Source organism: Mesoplodon mirus (assembly GCF_964341445.2).
Source record: "Mesoplodon mirus genome assembly, chromosome: 2".
NCBI lineage: Eukaryota > Metazoa > Chordata > Mammalia > Artiodactyla > Ziphiidae > Mesoplodon > Mesoplodon mirus.
In genome coordinates, this window is record NC_138977.1 from 230955929 (window position 1) to 230978882 (window position 22954).

Here is a 22954-nt window from a genome sequence, read left to right on the forward strand (position 1 = left end):
TTATTCCCTTTGCCCTCCTGGAGGACAGGGACATGTATCAAAAAAAAAAAAAAGACAGGCTGCTCTGACCAGCACAAAGTTCAAGCCAAATCACGTATGAGCCAGAGCGACTTCCCCAAACCTCCTTACGTGAAAGTTTCTTCCAGCAGCTTTTCAAAGAGCCCACCTTGTATGGTGTGAGGTCTCCTGTCCCATCTTGGTTTCTTCTTCTCCATCAATTCTGCTCTTATGTTCCAGTCTCTTTCTTCTTGTACTTGTTTCGAGTTTAGTGAGTTTTCCTAACTTGAGTTGGACACGCAGCTCATCAGTCTGAGCTTTTCTTCTTTGCTAATATTAGGGTCAACACCTAAAGCTAAGAATTTCCCTCCGAACACGAGTTTTGCCACATGGCATGTGCAGTATCGTTCACTTCTATGTGTTTCTTTATTTTGTTAAAAAAAGACTTTTTGACCGTTTTAAAATCTTTATTGAATTTGTGACAATATTACTTCTGTTTTCTGTTTTGGTTTTTTCGCTGCGAGGCATGTGGGATCTTAGCTCCCTAACCAGGGATCAAACCCACACCCGCTGTGTTGGAAGGCGAAGTCTTAACCACTGGATCATCAGGGAAGTCCCTCTAGGTGTTTCTTTATTTCCACCGGGATTTCTTCTGAAAGAATGGGTTGGGTTTTTTCTTATTTTTTATTGTGATCCAGGCAGACCTCACTGTATTGCACATCACTTTATTGTGCTTTGCAGATACTGCATTTTTTACAAACTGAAGGTTCGTGGCCGCCCTGCATTGAGCAAGTCTGTCGGTGCTATTTTCCCAGCTGCATTTGTTCACTTTGTATCTCTGTCACATTTTGGGATTTTCACAATATTTCAAGCTTTATAATTATTATTGTTAGATTTGTTATGGTTGTCTGTGATCAGTGATCTTTAACGCTGCTATTGTAATTGTTCCACGGCACAGTTTACTGACAGATGCGGTGTGTGTCCTCACTGCTCCACCGACGGCCCATCCCAGTCCCTTCCTTGGCCTCCCTGATCCTTGAGACACAACAGTATTGAAATCAAGCCAGTTAGTAACCCTGCAGTGGCCTCTAAGTGTTCAGGTGACGAGCAGAGCCACAGGTCCCTCCCCGCGCGTTGGGCCGTTCGGGTCCTCTGTCGCTTCGTCACTTGTCCTCTTTGCCGAGTTGTCTGCTCCGTCCTCTGAGGTGTACACGGCGCTGCACCCCCCCCCACCCGCTTTGAGAGAAAGCGAGTCCAACAACGGAAGGGAGCCGCCATCCACTCTGCAAGTGACAGAGCTCCCGGGTGGAGGGGCTTTCCCGGGGCAGGGACCCCACCTGCTGCAGGGTGTAGGGACAGCCAGGCCCACGACAGGCAGGGAGGAGTGATGGGGGCCACGCTCAGGGGGAAGGGAGAGACTGTCCTTGGCGGGAAGGAAGGGTGCTCCGCCTTCCTTTTTAATGCTTCCTGTCCCCGGAATCTTCCTATCATGACAAGTTTTCTTCTCTGAGTCGCCGTAATTCCTAGCGGGTGGTTGGTGACTTTCCCTGTTGCTCCTCCCATGGGGCAAGCAGGTCCTTCTCGCCTCACACCTGTGTCAGCGTGGGCGCCAGTGCCCCGATCCCGGTGTTGGCACCGCCCATGATCTGGGGTCCCCGCTCTGTGCTCAGATGGCAGCAGAGCAGGTGAGATCCTGCCTCACGGGCCGTGGTCCACAGGGGGACCCCAGTAGGGTTCACAGGATCACCACTAGGGGGGCTTCCAAGACAGGAATTAAAGGAGGAAAGACCTCGAGGACCAAAGACGCTGGTGTTGGCCAGAGTGTAGTGGGCAGTGTCATCTGACAGCCGATGAGAAGTTTGTTTGCTGAGTTATTTTCAAACTAAAAAAGATGGATGGATGGATAAAGGTGGACAGAGACAGAAAGATATAGATACGGATACAAAGAAAAGTAGGAAGGAAGGGAGGGAGGGAGGAGAAATAAACGTGGGAGGCGGATGGAGAGGGGATGGACAGATGGATGGATGGATGCATGTGTGGGAGGGTAGACGGGTACCAGTGTTCCTGGAGGGGACAACAGGGTGTGGAGGGCAGGAGCAGATACCCTGGTGCAGAGCCAGGTTTCACCCTCAGGGCTGTGACTTGCTGGGGGCCTCACTGCTGCGGCCTGGCCTGCAGGTCGGGGCCCGTAAGGTCTGCCTTTCCTTCCACCCCCAGCACCCAGCAGGGCTCCCAAACCAAGGCGTCTGCCTGAGTCTGTGCAGCAGGTTGACCTACTTTTGGCCCCTTCAGGAAGCCCTGGGCGCTCGCTCCATGGGGACCCAGACGGAGGCCCTGGGTGCGGAGGGCGAGATCAGCGTGTGAGAGTGGGGAGCAGGCTGCCGTCCGCCTGGGGACCAGGGCGGGGGTGCCGTGTCTCCCGGGAGAGGCTGGCAGTGGCCCAGGGGCCCGGCCTCGTGCACAGGGAGAGCGGACAGACTGCGGGCCGTCAGGGTGGGCACCAGCCGTGTTCACAGGGCCCCAAGTGGGTAGCCGGACACCCTCCTGAGCAGGCTGGCGTTGTCTGTACGTGACGAGGTTGTGGGCCTGAGAGGTCAGGGGCTTCAGTGGAAAATGATAGAATAAAGACTGCAGAGGTCAGCGGAGGGCAAGATACATCCCCCAAAGTACGTAGCTTTCCTTTGTGTTGGTAGTTACCAGTTCAAGAGGAAATGGAAAATGTCCCACTTACAACAGCCACGACCACAGAAAGCCCGGGAGTGAACATGGCAGGGAGGGTTGAAAGTGCCCAGCAAACCGCTTTTCTAAAGATGAACAAACAAGGCACGAGAAAATGAGCAGACGGACCCTGTCCCTAACACTAAGTATTTTTTCCACCTTAACTGCGACAAAACTGACATTTAATGTTGTGTAAGTTCAGGGCCTACAGCCTAATGATTTGATGTACTTAACATATTTCAAAACTATTCCCCCGTAGGGTTAGTTAACACCGAACACCTCCACCACTAACTACCATTTCTTTCTGGTGGTGAGAACATTAAAGGTCTACTCTCTTAGGAACTTTGAAGTATACAGTACAGTATTGTTGACTGTAGCCACCATGCTGTGCATTAGATGCCAAGGACCTATTCGTCTTGTAACTGGAAGTTTGTGCCCTTCGACCAGTGTCTCCTCATTCCCCGCCGCCCACAGGCCCCTGGCAACCTCCATTCTACTCTCTGTTTCTATGAGTTCAGTTTTTTAGATTCTACATGTAAGTGCGGTCATACAGTATGTCTTTCTCTGTCTGACTTACTTCACTTAGCACAATGCCCTCAACGACCATCCTTCTTTCTTGCAGCTGAATAATATTCCATTGTGTATATAGACCACATTTTCTTTATCCATTCACCCAAAGACACTTAGATTGTTTCCATGTCTTGGCTTTTGTGAATAATGCTGCAGTGAACATGGGGGTGCAGATATCTCTTCGAGAGCCTGATTTCATTTCCTTTGGATATACACACAGAAGTGGGATTGCTGGATCATATGGAGGTTCTATTTTTTTTTTATTTTTATTTTTTTGCGGTACATGGGCCTCTCACTGTTGTGGCCTCTCCCATTGCGGAGCACAGGCTCTGGACGCGCAGGCTCAGCGGCCATGGCTCACGGGCCCAGCCGCTCCACGGCATGTGGGATCTTCCCGCACCGGGGCTCGAACCCGTGTCCCCTGCATCGGCAGGCGGACTCTCAACCACTGCGCCACCAGGGAAGCCCTGGAGGTTCTATTTTTAATTTTTTGAGGAACCTCCACGTTGTTTTCTGCAGTGGCTGCACCACTTTACATTCCCACCAACAGTGCACAAGGGTTCCCTTTTCTCCACGTTCTCACCAACGCTTGTTATCTCTTGTCTTCTTGATAACAGCCATTCTAACAGGTGTGGGGTGATATCTCATTTTAATTTTGCTTTGCATTTCCGTGATGATTAGTGAGGCTGAGCATCTTTTCATGTACCAGGGAGTTACTTGTATGTCTTCCTGGGAAAATGTCTATTCAGTTGCTCTGCCCATTTTTTAAAAATAGCATCTTTTTAAAAATATTTATTTATTTATTTATTTATTTGGCTGTGCCGGGTCTTAGTTGCAGCACACGGGATCTTTAATTGCAGCATGCGAACTCTTAGTTGAGGCATGAGAACTGTTAGTTGCAGCACATAGGATCTGACCATTGGGAGCGTGGAGTCTTAGCCACTGGGCCACCAGGGAAATCTCCCTCTGCCCATTTTTTTTAAATTTATTTATTTATTTATTTATTTTTGGCTGCATTGGGTCTTTGCTGCTACACGTGGGCTTTCCTCTAGCTGTGGCGAGCGGGGGCTACTCTTAGTTGCGGTGCTCTGACTTCTCGCTGCGGTGGCTTCTCTTGTTGCGGAGCACGGGCTCCAGGCGCGTGGGCTCAGTAGCTGTGGCTTCTGGGCTCCAGAGCGCAGGCTCAGTAGTCGTGGCGCACGGGCTTCGTTGCTCCGCGGCACGTGGGATCTTCCCGGACCGGGGCTCGAACCCGTGTCCCCTGCACTGGCAGGCGGATTCTTCACCACTGAGCCACCAGGGAAGTCCCTCTGTCCATTTTTTACTCCGGTTATTTTGTTGCTCTTGAGTTGTGTGAGTTCCTTACCTGCTTCAGATGTTAACCCCCATGAGGTAAATGGTTTGCCACTATTTTCTCCCATAGGTCGCCTTCCCACGTGCGGAATGGTTTCTCATGCGGAAGCTGTTGCGTTTGCTCCGTTTATTTGTGTTTTCTTTTGGAGCTTGCGCTTGTGGTGTTGTGGCCAAGACCAGTGTCCGGGAGCTTCCCCCGTGCCTTCTTCTCTGATTTCTATGGTTTTCAGGTCTTACGTTTACGTCTTTAATCCATCATGAGTTAGTTTTTGTGTGTGGTGTAACATACAGGCCCAGTTTCATTCTTTTGCATGTGGCCGTCCAGTTTTCCCAATATCATTTATTGTAGAGACTGCCCTTTCGCAGTAAGGGTTCTTTGCTCCCTTGTCAAATACTAGTTGACTGTATATGTGTGGTTTTATTTCTGGGCTCTCAGTTGTGTTCCATGTGATGGTTTTTAGGCCAATACCATACTGGTTTGATTACTAGAGCTGTGTAATACACACACCAGGAAGTGTGATGCCTCCAGCTTTGTTCTTTCTCAGGATTGCCTTGGCTATTTGCAGTCTTTCGTGGTTCCATACAAACTTTTGGATTTTTTTTTTGCTATTTCTATGAAAATGCCATAGGAATATTGATAGGAATTGCATTCAGTCTCTAGATGGCTTTGGGTAGGATGGACATTTTAAGAATATTGATTCTTCTGATCCATGAACACAGGATATCATTCCAGTTCTTTGTGTCTTCACTTCTTTCATCAGAGTCTTATTCTTTGCAATGTACAGGTCTTTCACCCGCTTGGTTATATTTATTCCTAAATGTTCTATTGCTTTCGATGCTATCGTGTGTGTGATTACTTTCTTTATTTCTGTTTTAGATATTTCATTGTTAGTGTATAGAAATGTAACTGATTTATGCATGCTGATTTTGTATCCTGAAATTTTACTGAATTTGTTGTTACTAAAAGATTTTTGGTGGCATCTAAGATTTTCTATATATAAGATCATATCGTGTGCAAAGAGAGACAATTTTATTTCTTCCCTTCTAGTTTGGTTGCCTTTTATTTCTTTTCTTGCCTAATGGCTCTGGCTAGAACTTCCAGTGTGTTGAAAAGGAATGATGAGAGTGGGCATCCTTGTCTTGTTCTGAACTTAAAGGAAAAGATTTCAACCTTTGACCATTGAGTATGATGTTAGCTGCGAGTTTGTAATATGTGGCCTTTGTTATGTTGAGGTACATCCCCTCTATACCCAGTTCATTGAGAGTTTTTACCATGAAAGGATGCTGAATTTTGCCAAATGCTTTTTTCTGCTTCTATTGAGATGATCATATGATTTTTATGTTCTATTCTATTAATTGGTGACTCACATTTGCTGATTTGTGTATATTGACCCATTTTTGCATCTTAGGGACAAATCCCCCTTGACCATGGTACATGATCCTCTTAATGTACTTTTGAATTTCGTTTGCTAATATTTTGTTGAGGATTTTTACATCTATCTTCATCAGGGATATTGGTCTGTAGTTTCCTTGTACTGTTCTTTTGTGGCTTTGATGTCAGGGTAATGCTGGCCTCATAAAATGAGTTTGGGAGTGTTCCCTCTTCTTCAATTTTTGGAAGAATTTAGGAAGGATTGGTATTAATTCTTTAAATAAATGTTAGTAGAATTCACCAGTGAAGTCATCTAGTCCTGGGCTTTTCTTTGTTGGGAGGTTTTTGATTTACTGACTCGATCTCCTTACTAGTAATAGTTTGTTCAGATTATCTATTTTTTCGTGATTCAGTTTTGGTAGGTTGTAGGTTTCTAGGAATTCATCTATTTTTTCTAGGCTATCCAAGTTGTTGGCTTTTAAATAGTGGTCTCTTATGATCCTTTGTGTTTCTGTGGTGTCAGGTGTAATGTCTCGTCCCTCATTTCTGATTTTATTTATTTGAGTCCTCTCTTTTTTTCCCTAGTTAGTCTAGCTAAAGGGTCCACAACCAAGACAGAGGTTTGTCTGCCTCTCACCTGACACACAGCTGGGCAAGACTCCTGCCAGGTCCCTTGGCATATGTTGCTGGATCCCACAGCTCCCACAAAGGCAGTTTTGTCTGCAGATGGATGCCAAATTGTTGTTGAGAGGGATACAATCTAGGGACAGCCATCTTGCTGACATCCAAGTATTTCATCTTGTATGACGTTGGTCCTTCCCAAATTCTGCAACATCAGTGCTGTTCCAATAAAATTCCAGCCTTTTGGGGTTTTTATTTTTTTAATGGGAACGGGGGAACCTATATATATATTTTTTAAACCTGACAAATGTGAAAATAAACATTTTTGGGGAAAAAATGGAGGGCCATTCGTCCACCAGGTATGAAAATGCACTCTGGGGAATTCCCTGGCAGTCCAGTGGTTAGGACTTGGCGCTTTCACTTCGATCCCAAGTTGGGGAACTAAGATCCCACAAGCCACACAGCTCAGCAAAAAAAAAAAAAAAGAAAGAAAGAAAGAAAGAAAGAAAATGCACTCTGAAGCTACCATAATTAAAATAGCACAGTAGCACAGTCTGGACAGAGGGAGAGACACAGAGTAAGAGCAGGGGAAGCCAGCCAGAGCCTGGAGCCCTGGGGAGCTGAGGGCAGCAGGACGAGGGTTCAGGATGGACAGAGGGTGGGCTCTTCTTTAACAGTGTGGGAGATGGAGGTGGCTCTCCATCAGGAAGGAGACAAAACCAGATCCCTGCAGCGCGCCAGCTCAAAGGTTCAACCCACAGGGATTAGAGCTAGATGCTTTAAAATTATAAAAGTGTTGGAAAAAGCAGAAGTAAGCTGTTTTTATTGTCTTGGGCTAGGGAAGGTCCTCTTAAGAAGCCAATAAAAAATTATCCAATTTCACAAATTAAACATTAGGATTTTTGAATGTCAAAAGACACATGAAAGGCTTCCCTGGTGGCTCAGTGGTTGAGAGTCCGCCTGCCAATGCAGGGGACACGGGTTCGTGCCCCGGTCCAGGAAGATCCCACATGCCACGGAGCGGCTGGGCCCGTGAGCCATGGCCGCTAAGCCTGCGCATCCAGAGCCTGTGCTCCGCAACGGGAGAGGCCACAACAGTGAGAGGCCCGTGTACCACAAAAAAAAGAAAAGAAAAGAAAAAGAAAAAAAAAAGACACATGAAAAAGTTGAAACATAAGTGACAGAATATACGTGAGACACACAGACCAGGGAGCAGCCCCTTCATGTGCCAAGAGTGCACTCAAAACAAGCAACAGCTCAGCAAACAAATTAGCAAAGTCCATGAATGGGCGTAAAGAGGAAACTTTAAAACAGCGAATAGAGATGAACAGATGCTTGGTCTCCTTCACGGTCACAGAAATGCAGGTTAGCACGAGACACTGAGCTTGGGGAGGCTGCAGAGGCCGCGAGCTGGAAGGGGGAGGGGGTTTGACCTCCCACACACACACACACACACACACAGGCACATGGCTGGGCCGGTCACTCACGAGGGAAGCTCCTCAGCAGCTCTGAAAACTGCAAATGGAATGGATGTAGCTCAGATTGGTAGCCCCACTTGCGGGGCCTGAGGCTTCATGAACATATTGTGGATGCACAAAGACGTCCACATGAGGACGGCCACTGCAGCGCTGGTCACAACAGCAAAACACAGGAACTGCCCTAAGTGGCGAGGGGTGGACCCCCACGTGCCCAGCTCCTGAGAGAGACGCTGGCAGGGAGGTGGGTCAGGAGGGCGGTCTCAGCCAGGTGGCCAGTGGAAACCAGGCAGCCCTAGAACAACAGCAAGAGCCGGTGGTCCCAGACCTCCCCACAGACCAGGAAGGTGGGGTCTGAGGGTCATGTGAGGAGGCCGGGCAAGACGTCCCTGACAGGTCACGAGGCTGCCCAGGGAGAGGGCCAGGACTCCACCACTCAGCCATGCTGAGTCTGGCCCTGGCTAGGTGTTGACCCTGGACCAGAGTGGGCCCAGGGCTGGAGGTGGGGGACTCACTGGTTGGAGTGGGGGGAGCACTGGGGCAGGGAGGTGGGGAGAGCCGGCCTCTGGGGGCCCAGCCTCTACTCCTGAGCTGTGTGACCCACCTCTCTGGAGCCACATGGCCCAGGGCCCCCACCAGCTCCTCCTGGCCCAGCTGTGTGGCCCCGGGCAGGTTCCTGAACCTCTCTGGTCTCAGCTTCCTGTCAGTGAAGCGGGGATGATGAAGCCGCACGTGCGCGGTCCTGGGATGAGGCGAGAAGGCCAGATGGTGTTGGAGGACACCTGGCCACGGGGATCGGCAGCCCCTCCAGGTCCCGAGGGCCGAGCCCTTCCCCGTGAGCCTGTCCCAGTGGGCGTGGGGAGAAGAGCCCCACTCACACAGGGGAAAACCCTGACTTCCAAACTGCAAGAAACCTGCCTTTCCTCCTCCTCAACTCAGTTTTTGAAGCATACACTTGAAAAAGAAAAGGCTGGCCCTTCGAAGACAGGGCAGGTGCCAGGCGAGGGCCTGTGCCGGGGAGGTGGGCTGGGGCTGGTGCAGCGGGGCCGGCACAGACCCCAGGCCCGCGAGCATGGGGGTGGCTCGGGGCCAGGAGAATCGCCGCGCTGGGGGCAGGGGAGGCGGCCCTGTAAAGAGCAGGTGCTCCAGGCCCAGAGGAGCAGTGGCTGCCTGGGGACAGGTGCTGCCCCGGGAGGCTGCGAGGCCCTGCCCCGCGCCCAGTGGGCTCTCTGGTGCTGCTGCAGGCCCACATCTACTCTCTGGGGGCCACGCTGAAGGCAGCCCTCGACTATGTGACGGAGCCCGAGCCCCAGCCCAGGCTGAGCCGGGAGCTGGAAGCGCTGCTGGGCCAGATGCAGGCCGAGGACCCCGGGGACCGGCCCGACCTGCAGGTAAGCGCGAAGGCAGCCCCCGCTTCCCCCAGCGCCCCCGGCCAGCGTGCACGCACAGCCAGCACGCACACGCGGGCCCCCACCCGCCCGTCACCGGGGCTCCTGACTTCATTACTCTGCATTTTTGCGATGAACGGCGGGCTTTATAACTGTCACGGGCAGGACAGAATCCGCTGGTTTCACGAAGCAGATTCTGTCTCGCGGGGATCATGAAGCTCAGGACGCCCCGCTTCGCGATCCCAGCGCCTAGAGCGGTGAGGGGGCGGCGGGGTGGGGGCTGAGCGCAGGCTCCGGTCACAGAGCATCATCGCCCTGGGCACCTAGAGCGGTGAGGGGGCGGCGGGGAGGGGAGGCCGAGGGCGGGGCTGAGCGCTGGCTCCGATCACAGAGCATCATCGCACTGTGCGAGGAGAAGATGCAGCTCACGTCCTCCTGCTGCCTGTGCCAGAGCCTCTCGGCCGCCGGGAGGAGGGTGCTGTCCATCGAGTCCTTCGGGGCGTTTCAAGGTAAGCACACAGGTGGACGAGCCTGCACACGCGCCCAGGCATGTGCACGCACTCACACATGCACACACGGGTGTGCACAAGCATTAACACGATCACGTACACACACGTTCGCGCCAGCGTACTCACCGTGTAAGCCACCCACGCTGACGTGCACACGGATGCAGACAGATCACATGTGCTCCCACAGCACACATGGAAACATACAAGCATGTGCAAACTCGGACACACCTATTTAGACTATTAACTCACACAGCAAGCACACCCCCGTGCACACGCAGCACACGCCCACAGTTTCCCACACGCACAAACACGTCTGCAAACGTGCACACGCTCACACGCTCTGACCCACAATTGGAGGTGAGAGGCAGGTCATATGGGAAGTGGCTGCCCTTGGGACTGGTCACCTCTGTCCTCTTCTGTGGGCGTTGGGGACATGGACACAGCACTGCCTGTCTGGTGGCCACTTACTTCCCAGCCACACAAGCTGTTGCTGAAGCATCTGGGATTTTCATGGCTCACAAGGCATAATCTCGGGTGGCATTTTGAACAAATGCCAACGTCTGCTCTGCTCTGTGCTCGCAGCAGGGAGCCTGGAGGGTCTTGAGGGGAGGTGTGGAGCCCCTGGGGGCGGCAGGGCCCCTCCCCCAGCCAGGCGAACGGCATTTCCCACCACGTTGGCATTTGTGACACCGCAGCACCAGGCCCGCTGGCGGCTCTAACATCAGGGAGGGCGTTAACACTGAGAGCAGAGGCTCCGTCGGGGGGCTGCAGGCCACTGGGAGGGGAGGGCGTGTGTCTCTAGGGGGGTTCACGCAGACACGTGTGGAAGGTTGTACATCAGGACGAGCTGGGGCTGCTGCCAGATTTAATTTATTCCTTTGGGGCGTATCACTTGTGTAATGATAATAGCAAAACCATGTGCTTTTTGGATGAGCTAATTAGACAGGCCTTAGGAAACCCCTTCGGGAAGCTCATCCTGGATTGGGCGGCGGGGGGGACTGGGAGCCTTCGGAGACTCATTACTTAGCCAAGATGGTGTGATTAAGGAAGCAGATGAGGACGTTTCTGGGCCAGTCCTGAGGGAAGGGGGGGGGCCTGGGAGGCCCCGTGCTCTCTGTGATGGGTGGGGGTCCAGGGGTCCTGCAGGAGTGGGTGCCTCGGTGGCCGTGAGCATGGGGATTGCAGGGGGAGGTCCATCCTGGCCGTGGCCCTCGGCTGTAATCACGTCTTGCTTTTTGCCCAGATGTCGGTGAGATCACCTGGAGGGAGAGACTGGCTCCAAAAAGTGTGGGGCCCAAGAGGCAGCCAGGGGACCGCTCCGCGGACCCAGCGGCCCTGCCTGCCCTGGAGGGACGGCCCCCGAGCCCTGCTGGAGAAGGCCTGGAGCACCCGGGGACCCCGCCCTCCAAGGCTCTGCTGTCAGCCCCTGTGAAAAACGGAGAAAGCCCGGGCCAGGAGGGGCTGGTCCCCGAGAGGCTGGCCTGCCTCCTCCTGGATGCCCAGCAGCCCCTGGGGGACCCGGACAGAGGCTTCCTGGAGAGGAGCCGCCTGAGGAAGGTGCAGACGCTGCCCCGGCTCCCGCCCTGCGGCCCCGAGGCTGGCGCCCTCTGCCTGTCGCTGACCAGCACGAAAACCCAGCCACCGGCACCAGAATTCTTCCCTCCAGACCCCAGGAAGCCCTTTCCGGAGGGGAAAAATGGCCTTACCAGCTTCCAGGCACAGCCCGAATCCAGTCTGTGGCCGGAGCGAGACGCTGAGCTCCGGCGCGGCGGGGACAGGGGGGCGCGTGGCCGGGGCCCCGCAGAGGAAAGCCCCCCGCCCGGTTCCAAGGGCCCTCGCAATGCCGGCAGAGACCCAGGGACTCCCGAGCCTGATGACGGGACTGCGGACAGAGCTGGGGAGCCGGGCGGAGCAGCCCTGGAGCAGGTGGGTGACCGTGGCCCGCGTGGCCCGGGAGGGGCCTGCGTGCACACGCCCCCGCGCACGCGCTCCCTCCGCAGGCTTGGGCTCTTGAGTAAGAAGTAAGTCGCTCCCCTAAGGTGGGTGCCTGTGAGCATCTCGGGACGAAGTCACCTGGGGTTCGGTGGCCCGAACACACGTGTGTCTGTGCAGCAGTGCCGACTCCACCAGCTTCATTCCCACCATGCTTTGCTGACCCAGAGGTCAAAGGGGAGGGCAAACTCTGAGTTACATTTGTATTCATATCCTGATAAGCACCTGGGGGTAATTTACTTGAAAAACATGGTTACTTTACAATGAAAGCCCATCCTGGAGACCCCAGCACATTGACACGTGCTCGATGCCCACGTGCTGTCTGCTTAGCCCCAACCATCTCCACTGGCCTCCCCACGTCCACCCATCTGACCACACTCGTGTACCCAGAGCACCCAGGCACCGAGGTGAAAGCCTCAGGCCTGAGCCCAGGGCTCTGCTCGCCTTCAAATGCCCACCAGCCTCACAGCCCACCTCCCGGATGGGTAAACTGAGGCTTGGGGCCGCCAGGAGGAGGGTGGGCGGTCGCTGAAGGGCAGAACTGATTGGGAGCCCAGCCATGGTCTTAACCACCAGGCTTCCCTGCCCTGAAGGCTCAAGGGATCAGGGCCCACCAGATCTCGGCCCCCACACAGGTCACAACCCGTCAGGTGTCAGGGCTGGTCCAGAGTCGGGGACCCAGATCTCCTCTGGAGAGCAGGTCCTGGGTGCAAAGCTGGCTGCTCCAACCCCACATGTAGCAGGAGGCTTGGGGGGCCCTGTGCCCCAGAACCTGGGCCGCTGGCCAGGCACAGGCCGGATGAGGCAGGGAGCGAAGTCTCAGGACCGAGGCAGCTACACCCTGGGCGCAGAGGGGGGTCCAGGAGGGGTGAAGACACTGCCTCTGGAACCTTCCTCTGAACATGCACTCCTGTGTCCAAGCGGGCGGTTGTACTCCCAGCTCTTCCCGTGGCCACAAAGCAGAGAACTCCCTTCCAGCTGAACTCATTCTTCTGACTCTGGGACTTTAATGTTGGGGGGCGGTGTGAGGGAAGGGGGACCCATAACATAAAATTTACCATCTTAACCATTTCAAGTGTACAGGACAGTGGCATCAGGTACATTCACACTGTTGTGCACCCATGATCATCATCCATCCCTGGAACTTTGTCATCATCCCAGACTGAAACTATGTCCCCATTAAACACTTGCTCCCCATCCCCTCCGCCCGGTCCTGATAACCTCTAATCTACTTTCTGTCTCTATGGGTGTGACTACTCTCAGTCTTTGATATAAGAAGAATCATACAGTGTTTGTCCCTTTGTGACTAGCTTATCTCACTGACCACAGTGTCCTCAGGCTTCATCTATGTTGTAGCTGTGTCAGAATTCCCTTCCTTTTTAAGGCTGAATAATATCCATCTTATGGATGGACCACGTAATGCTTATCCATCCATCCACCAGCGGCACTTGGGTTGCTTCCACGTGTTAACTCTCGTGAATCCTGCTGATTTGAACATGGGTGTGCAAATATGTCTTCAAGACCCTGCTTTTCAGTGGAATTGCTGGGTCAGATGGTAATTCTACGCCTGATTCTTTGAGGAGCCTCTATGCTGTTTTCCACGTCGTTGCACCGTCTTATGTTCCCGCCGGCCGTGCACAGGTGCTGGTTTCTCCACGTGCACCCCCAGCACCTGCCGTGCTGACATGGGGACTCTCCCAGCCCGTCAGGCCAGGGTGCACTGTGTGGGGCAAACCCCACGTGTTTGCGTGGTCCTTGCCCTGTCGCCTTCCTCCATGCATCCCTCTGAGGTGCCCCCACACTGAATGTGGCTCCTCCCCCCGCCCCCCTCAGGGCGTCTCCCTGCAGGACCTCCTGTCTAAGCTGGGCCGGCCCTTCAAGGAGTACGAGCTCTGGGCTCTGTCCCACGCATGCCTCAGCACCCTGCGGACGCACGGCCAGCACCCAGGTGACGCCCTCCCATGGGTCCTCGTCCAGCCCGCCGACCCCCAGCATGTCCGGGCCAGGACCCGGGGCCACACATGGCCTCTGTCGCCCATGTGGGCTGTGTGGACAGCCTGGGGCCGGGTGGCAGTGTCCACCCTGTGAGCCGGGGGCGGCCTGGAGGTATCTACTCTGGTCTCAGGACCAAGGGGGTCAGAGGGCAGCTTAAAACGTGGGCCTCCTCCTGCTGAGGAGGGGCAGGAGCTGTGCGGTGGCCCTGACCCACACCCTCTCAGCAGGGGCGACGCTGTCCCCAAGGAGACGAAGATTGGCTGGGGCCGGTGGGGGGGCGTCTTTGGACGTTAGACTGGTTTGTGGCCCCTGAAGCTCAGCCCTACCAGGCAGAGGGACCAGTCTCCGGCCCCACAGTGGTTCTAGCAGGGCAGGGGCGCTGCTCTCTGGCCTCCCTTGGGTACTGTGAGCCTCAGGCCTGTGGGTACGAAGTGCTGGCACCCAGCCTCCCCTGGGACCCCTCCCAGGGCCCTGCTCGGCGGGTGGCTCACGTCCCTCTGTCCCGCTCCTCTTCCCGCAGCTCCTGTGCCCCAGGGCTGGCTCAGATGGCCCTTCCATGGCCTGTCGCCCGGGCCTCTGGGAAGGGGAGCCAGCACTTGGCCCCTGTGCTGTGTCCAGCGAGGGCCCCAGCGTCCCCGCACTCCCTGGGTGGCTTGGGAGCCCGTGGGGTGGCTGAGAGAGGGGGCTGCCCCACGACCGTGGCTCTGTCGGCCCTGAGGGGGACCAGGTCCCCCAGTGAGTCTACAGCCGCCCTGACCCTCGCCTTCCCTTGCAGCCTACCTGTGTCTGGACTCCGTGCTGGTGGCCGAGGATGGAACTGTGCTTTTTGGGCCACCTCCCGCCAGCGGTGCGTAAGTGGGCCCCCCCGGGGAATGCGCTCTGGTTCCGACAGCCAAGGCTGAAGGCAAGCTCAGTGGGTTTGGGGTTTTCTCTCTCAGGTGCTTACAACTCGTTCTTTCTGGCTCCCGAGGTCGCAGAGCAAAAGCTGACAACTGAAAAGGTACCTGGGCCCTCCCCACCCCTTCCCGTGGCCCCCTGCCCCCCTCCATGGTGCCCACGCCCTCCGTCCAGAGAGCCTGAGAGGGGGAGGGGGTGGGGAGAGGATGGGCCCAGCATCAGGACTCAGCAGAGTCAAGACGACCCCCCAAACGTGGCCCCCGCGTCCAGAGCCTGGCTCTGCAGGGGCCTCCCGGAGGGTGACGGGGTGTCATCTGAGCCTGGACTTCAGCTCTGGGCAGTGCTCACAAGACCCCACGGCTGAACTTTCAAGGATGTTTGCCAGATGCTTGTCAAACACAGCCGTTATTAAAAATTCAGTTGTACAGACTTAAAATCAAGTAATTTATATTCAGAACCAAGGTAGAACTTCCGCTTTCGGGAACATGGGGGAGACGTAAGTTCCCTGCCCCCCAACAAAACACGCCGTTCTGAAAGCTGGCGTGTGAGGACAGAAAGGCCAGGGCCCTGGGCCCGGGGAGTGACGGTCCGAAGAGTCCCAGGTGTCCTTCCTGCCTCACACGTGGAGGATGAGGAAGCACATCTGGGAAACACCAACGGACACAGCAGAAGCCCAGTGGAAGCCCGCATGCTGGAGCCGGAGCACCAGGACAAAGGGAGGGCAGCCCACCCAGGCCAGGTGCTGTCGGAAAAGGCTGAGCATCCAGCCTGTGACAAGGACCCCTGCCCATCAGTGAGACGTGCCCCTCCCAGGGTGGGAGTGTCAGTCAGAGGAGGCCTCAGGAAGAGTTGGGACTTCCACCATCACCCAGCGGTAACAAGGCAACCTCCCCTCAAAAAAAAAAAAAATTCACTAAAAATGAAATAGATGTAAGTCTAGCAAAGCATGTACAGGACTCGTATGCTGAAAACTAAAAAAGAGGTAAAGTCTCAACTAAGTAATCTAAGCATCCACCTCAAGAACCAAGAAAAAGAAGAGTGAAATAGACCCAAAGCAGAAAGAAGGAAACAGTGAAGCTGAGAGCAGGACTCAATGAAATGAAAACAGAAAAACAGTAGAGAAAACCAATGAAATGAAGGGCTGGTTCTTGGAAGAGGCCAATAATATTAATAAACTTCTAGCAAAACTGACAAAGCAAAAAGAGAAGGAAGACACAAATTACCAGTGTCAGGAATGACTCAGGGGACATCCCTGCAGACCCTGCAGACATCAAAAGGATAATGGAATACCACAACAACTCCCCACATATAAATTAAATGACTTAGATGAAATGGACCAAATCTTAAAAAAACATAAACTACAACTCACCCAAGATGAAACAGACCTTTGAATAGCTCCATAACTGTTGAGGAGATTGAATTTGTAATTTTTTTTTTTTTTTTTTTTTTTTTGCGGTATGCGGGCCTCTCACTGTTGTGGCCTCTCCCGTTGCGGAGCATAGGCTCCAGACGCGCAGGCTCAGCGGCATGGCTCATGGGCCCAGCCGCCCCACGGCATGTGAGATCTTCCCGGACCGGGGCACCAACCTGTGTCCCCTGCATCGGCAGGTGGACTCTCAAGCACTGCGCCACCAGGGAAGCCCTGAACTTGTAATTTTTAAACTCTCAAAAATAAATCTCTAGGCCAAGATGTTTTCACTGGGGTGGTATACCAAATGCTTAAAGAAGGATTAATACCAATTCTACACAGTCTTTTCCAGAAAACAGAAATGAACACTTCCCAGTCCATTTGATGAAGCCTAATATTACCCTGATACCAAAACCAGACAAAGATAGTATAAAAAATATGTATATAGGTCAATATTCCTCATGAATATAAAGGCAAAAATCCTTAACAAAATATATGCAAATAGAATTCACTAAGATATAAAAACAATTATATACCATAAACAAGTGGGGGTTATTCCAGGGACATAAGGCTGGTTCAGTATTTGAAAACCAATCAGTGTAGTCCAACATATTAACCAGCTAAAGAAGAAAAATCCCATGATCACATTAATTGATGCAGAAAAAGCATTTGACAAAATTTAACACTGATTTATTTTTTAAAAACTCAGAAAAATAGAAATAGAAGAAACTTCCTCAACTTAATAAAGATAATCTACCAAAAAAACTGTACAGTTAACATCATACTTATTGGAAAGACTAAATGCTTTCCCCCTAAGATCAAGAACGAAGCAAGGATGCCCACTCTCACCACCCTGTTCAACACTGTACTGGAAGTTCTAGCCACTACAATAAGGCAAGAAAAGCAGGCAAAAAGCATAAAGGCCAGGAAGGAAGAAATAATACTGTTTGCAGATGACATAACTGTCAACATAGAAAATTCCAAGGAATTCCAAAGAATCTACCAAAAAAGCCTCCCAGAACTTAGAATTGAGTTTTGAAAGGTCACAGGATATAAGATAAACATTCAAAAATCAATTGTATTTCTATATACTAGCAATGAACATGTGGACACCAAAATTAAAAACACAGTACATCTACAATCACTCCCCCAAAAATGAGATACTTAGATGTGAATCTAACAAAGCACGCACAGAATTTATATGCTAAAGACTACAGAAGGCTGATGAAAAAATATATCAAAGAAAATCTTTGGAATGGAGGGCTAGGCAAAGAGCTTTTAGACTTGACACCAAAAGCACTATCCATAAAGTTTTCCACAAAAGGAAAAATGGATAAATTGAACTTCATCAAAATTTAAAACTGGCCAAGTGGCATTTATTCCATGTATGGATGGCTGACTCAACAACTGAAAGTCAATGTAATACATCACATGGACTAAAGAAGAAAAATCATAACAATAGATGCTAAGCTTTTGACAAAATTTAGCACCCATTCATAATAAAAACTCTCAGCAAACTAGGAATAGAGGGAAATTTCCTCAACTTGATAAAGAATATCTACAAAAGCCAACAGGTAGCATAAGTAATGGTGAGAAACTAGATGCTTTTCCCCTAAGATTGGGAAAAAGGCAAGAATGTCTCCTCTCATCGCTCCTATTCAACATCATACTGGAAGTCCTAGCTAATGCAATAAGACGAGAAAAGAAAAGAAAATGGATGTAGATTGAGAAGGAAGAAATAAGACTGTCTTTGTTCACAGGTGACATGATTGCCTAAGTAGGAAATCCCAAAGAATCAACAGAAATCTCCTGGAACTAATAAGCAGTTGTAGCAAGATTGCAGATAGAAGATTAAAATACAAATGTCAATTGCTTTCCTGTTTACCAGCAATGAACAATTGGAATTTGAAAATAAAAATACAATACCAGGGCTTCCCTGGTGGCGCAGTGGTTAAGAATCCGCCTGCCAATGCAGGGGATATGGGTTTGAGCCCTGGTCCGGGAAGATCCCACATGCCATGGAGCAACTAAGCCCATGTGCCATAACTGCTGAGCCTGCGCTCTAGAGCCCGTGAGCCACAACTACTGAGCCTGCTTGCTATAACTACTGAAGCCTGTGTGCCTAGAGCCTGTGCTCTGCAACAAGAGAAGCCACTGCAATGAGAAGCCCACGCACCACAACGAAGAGTAGCCCCCACTCACTGCAACTAGAGAAAGCCTGTGCACAGCAACAAAGACCCAATGCAGCCAAAAATAAATAAATTAACTAATTTAAAAAATAATAATAAAAACTAAAAAAAAAAAAAAAAAAAAAACCAATACCAGGGACTTCCCTGCTGGTCCAGTGGTAAAGAATCCGCCTTCCAATGCAGGGGACACAAGTTCGATCCCTGGTCGGGGAACTAAGATCCCACATACCCCGGGCAACTAATCCCGCATGCCACAACTACTAAGCTTGCACGCCTCAGCTAGAGCCTGCGTGCTGCAAACTACAGAGCCCACGTGCCCTGGAGCCCGTGCACCACAACTAGAGAGAAAAAACCCACACACCACAACTAGCAAGAAGCCCACGCACAGAAATGAAAGATCCCGCGTGCCACAACTAAGACCAGACACAGCCATTTTTTTAAAAATTAATTATTTTTTTAAAAAATACCATTTACGTTAGCACCAAAAAAATTACTTATGTATAAAATTTAAGAAAATGTATAAGATTCATATGAGGAAAACTGTAAAATTCTGATGAAAGAAACTGAAAAAGATCTAAATAAATGGAGAGATAGTCCATGTTCATGGATTGGAAGACTCAATATTATTAAGATGTTCTTTCCAATTTGATCTATAGATTCAATGCAATTTCAATGAAAATCCCAGCAAGTTGTTTAGTTGATATCAATGAACTGCTTCTTAGGGTTTTATGTAGAGGCAAAAGACCCAGCATAGCCAACACAATATTGAAGGAGAAGAACGAAGTCAGAGGACTGACACTACCCAGTTCTAAAACTTAAAGCCACAGTAATCAAGTGTGGTTTTGGCAAAAGAAAAGATAAAAAATACATGGGACAAAGCAGCCCAGAAATAAACCAACACAAATACAGTTAACTGGTCTTTGACAGAGGAGCAAAGGCAACCGTTGGAGAAAGGACGGTCTGCCCAAGAGGTGGTGCTGCAACAACAGGACACCCCCAGCCCAAAACACCTTCGCACAGACCTTGATGCACGTTTCACAACACTGAACTCAAACTGGAACAGAGGCCTCGAAGTGAAGTCAAAGCTATAAAACTTCTAGAAAATAACAGAGGAGAAAACCCAGGCGATGAGGGCTTCCCTGGTGGCACAGTGGTTGACAGTCCGCCTGCCGATGCAGGGGACACGGGCTCGTGCCCTGGTCCAGGAGGATCCCACGTGCCACGGAGCGGCTGGGCCCGTGAGCCGTGGCCGCTGGGCCTGCGCGTCCGGAGCCTGTGCTCCGCAACGGGAGAGGCCACAGCAGTGAGAGGCCCACGTACCGCAAAAAAAAAAAAAAAAAAAAAAAAAAAAAAAAAAAAATCTAGGCAATGAGTTTTCAGATACCACACCAAAAGCATGATCTATGAAAGAAACAATCGATGTTAGATTTCATTAAAATTAACTGCTTAATTTTAATGCTGTTCTCTGTAAAAGACACAGTTAAGAGAATGAGAAGACAAGCCACAGATGGGAGAGCTATTTGCAAAACACACATCTGATAAAGGACTTGTATCCCCAATATGCCAAAAGCTCTTAGAAGTGAACAGTAAGAAAACAAATAACCCAATTAAAAAGTGGGCAAAAGATCTGAACAGACACCTCACCAAAGAAGGTATCAGATGGCAAATAAGCACGTGAAAGGTATTCCATTTCATATGGCATTTGGGAAATGCAAACTAAAACCATGAGCTACCACTACGCACTTATTAGAAAGGCTAAAATCCAAAACACTGATAATACCAAATGCTAGCGAGGATGTGGAGCGATGGGAACCCTCATCCACTGATGAGGGGGATGCAAGATGGTGCAGCCCTTAGGAAGACAGTTTGCTGGTTTCCTACAAAACTAAACATGCAACGACCATACAACCCAGAAATTGCACTCATAAGACATTTTTCCTAGAGAAATGCAACTTATGTTCACACAAAGTCCTGGACACGAATGTTTATGGCAATTTTATTTGCAGTAGCTACAACCTGGAAACAACTCAGCTGTCTTTCAGTGGGTGGCGCGTCCACACCGCAGAGCAGCAGCAGCAGTGAGAGGAGCGGAGTGTTGATGAGCCGACCACCAGATGATGGGGCCGAGAGAAAAAGGCAGCCCCGAAAGGCTGCCTATTGTGTGATTCCATTTATCTGAAATGATGAAATTAAGAAATGGAGAACAGATGAGTAGTTGCCAGTAACTATGTTGGGAGGGGACAGGCCGGATGCTGGTGATGGAAATGTCCTGCATCTCCCAGCGTCCAGGCCAGGGAGCAGGTTGTGATACCACACTACAGCCTTGTAAGATGTCACTGCGGTGGGGAGCTGGGTGAAAGGTACATGGGGTCCCTCTGGATTATTTCCTACAACTGTATGTGAATCTCAAAGTAAAAAGCGTAATTTTTTTAAAGGTTGATAAATACTCAAAACTAAGAATTTCCTAATGATTTGCTATAGTTGACTGCTATCTGTGCTCTTGGGCAGGAGTCCTATAGGAAGGGGGCCCCCCCCTCCCCCTGCCTGGCTCACTGGCACCACCTTGGCAGCTTGGAGCTGGCCATGCGGGAGTCTTCACACCGTGGAAATCAGCCAATGCTGAACTCAGGGCTTGATTCATTGTTTTGTCAATTGACTAGACGATGTAATGGAGGAAACATGAACACAATTAAACTGAAAAGTGTGTCAGGTCTGTACAAAAGCTCTGGGAAATACTCCTTTGGGGATTCAGCCACTGTTACCTGACTCAGCACAGATGTCAGCTGTGTCTCTGGTTTCATTTTCTCTTACTTTTCGAGAGAAACAAAGGTATCAGCCACGTGTACGTCGGAACCACGTATCGGAACCACGTATTGGTCACAGGTCGGTTGCAGATACAAGAGTAGGGTAAAAATAGGGGAAAGCATTCAGGGAGAAGCAGTTGATTCTATGGAACTTACAGAGAAGAGCATCGCCCTTTTCGTTACTATTTTCAAGTGCATGCGACACATCCTTTTTATCAGCAAATTTTAGAATAAACCTCTTTGTATACCAAGAGACTTGGGTTTTTGTTCGGAGAGCCTGTCCTTAGCCATTTAGCAGCACAGCACGGTTTCTGGGGGACTCCTGGCCTCAGGCTCCCTGAGGAACCACCTTCGCCCTTGTGGAGAGAGAGCTGGGAAGGCCCAGCTGGGGCCCCAGGTCGTCCTGGTCGCACTGAGACTTAAAGGCCTGTGGGTACTTGTTAACCATGCAGATTCCCAGGCCAGGCCCCCGGGTTCTGGCTCAGGGTCTGCGGTGGGGCCTCCAGGTTCTGTGGAAGCTCCCAGCCCTGGGGGACGGTGCCTGGCTGCGCCCTTGGCGGGGCCCGAGTGGGGGCAGTTCTGCTGAGCCAGCCGGCCGTGCCCCCTCCTCCACCCAGGCGTCTGTGTACTGCGTGGCCGCAATCCTGTGGACAGCAGCCAAGTTCAGCATCCCCCGAGACCACAAGCTGGCTCTGCCACGCAGGCTCAAGACCCTCCTCCTGCACATGGCCAGACGCAGCGCCAAGGAGCGGCCATCCGCAGCTGAGGCCATCGAGGTAACTGTGCCACGGGGGGGCCCCAGCTCAAGGTCCAGGGCCCGGGACACGGGTTCTTGTTTCTGGGGCAGGTCAGTGCTGTTGGACGGGGAAGGGCATGGCTTCATTTGTGGACGGGCGGCAAGGGGTCTCTGCTGCTCAATGCCGGCCGTCCCCCCAGATGGTCCTGTGTCTCCAGTGCATCCACCAGCCGGAGAGTGGCTGGGGATGTCCTGGACCTGAGCGCTGACCCCTGACCCCCTGCAGCGCGTCCACCACACGCCCGACTTGCTCGCACTCCTCCGAGGGTCCTCCAGGCTGGGTCAGGGGGAGCCCCGTCGTTCCGTGGCTTCCCAGCTCAGGACAGCCAGGAAGGACAGCTAGAGACTCTGAATTTCATCCCAGGCTCCTGAGGCTGGGGTGCACATGGCTCTCCCCAGGAAGGGGCGCCACGGGGTCCTCCTGGAGAGAAGCCCCCGGGCCGCCCGCTGCCACCGCGCACTCCAGCGGGCTCCGCTGAGGGAGCGAAGCGGGCCGGTGCCCCAGGCGTGCTGGACACTGGCCTGTGCTTGCTTTCAGACCTGCAGCGGTTACCTCCTGCACAGAGGCATGGACAGCAGAAAGATCCTAGCCCACCTAAGGGCATTGACCTGCACGGTAAGCTGGGCACCGCGGAGACCCCGCAGGCCCTTTATCCTGCCCTGGGGCCGCGGAGGTGAGGCTCCTTGCTCTTCCTTGTTTACCACATAGATGCATGGAGACTCTAGGGATGGAAGGCAAGTCACTCTTCATCCTCCTGACGTGCCTTTCCTTGTCTCGTTCCACCACGAACGAGCTCACAGAGCAGCCCCTCCCGCAGGCCCACACCCTGGTCTCTGTTGACCCCTGGCACGTGCAAGTGGGGGCACACC

At 51.9% G+C, this 22954-nt stretch overlaps 1 protein-coding gene across 2 annotated transcripts in view; it reads left to right on the plus strand.

The window, feature by feature from the left end:
• Positions 1-22954, plus strand: part of KNDC1 (kinase non-catalytic C-lobe domain containing 1) — a gene marked incomplete at its 5' end in the record, with an annotated part of 58483 nt that overhangs the window by 11777 nt on the left and 23752 nt on the right. For both annotated transcript variants that reach the window (XM_082607700.1, XM_082607699.1), the window contains 8 exons: positions 9351-9497; positions 9886-10003; positions 11247-11929; positions 13829-13943; positions 14766-14837; positions 14929-14990; positions 21906-22064; positions 22623-22700. In XM_082607700.1, the coding sequence (XP_082463826.1) occupies positions 9351-9497; positions 9886-10003; positions 11247-11929; positions 13829-13943; positions 14766-14837; positions 14929-14990; positions 21906-22064; positions 22623-22700 (1434 nt within the window). The remainder of the gene's footprint in view (positions 1-9350; positions 9498-9885; positions 10004-11246; positions 11930-13828; positions 13944-14765; positions 14838-14928; positions 14991-21905; positions 22065-22622; positions 22701-22954) is intronic.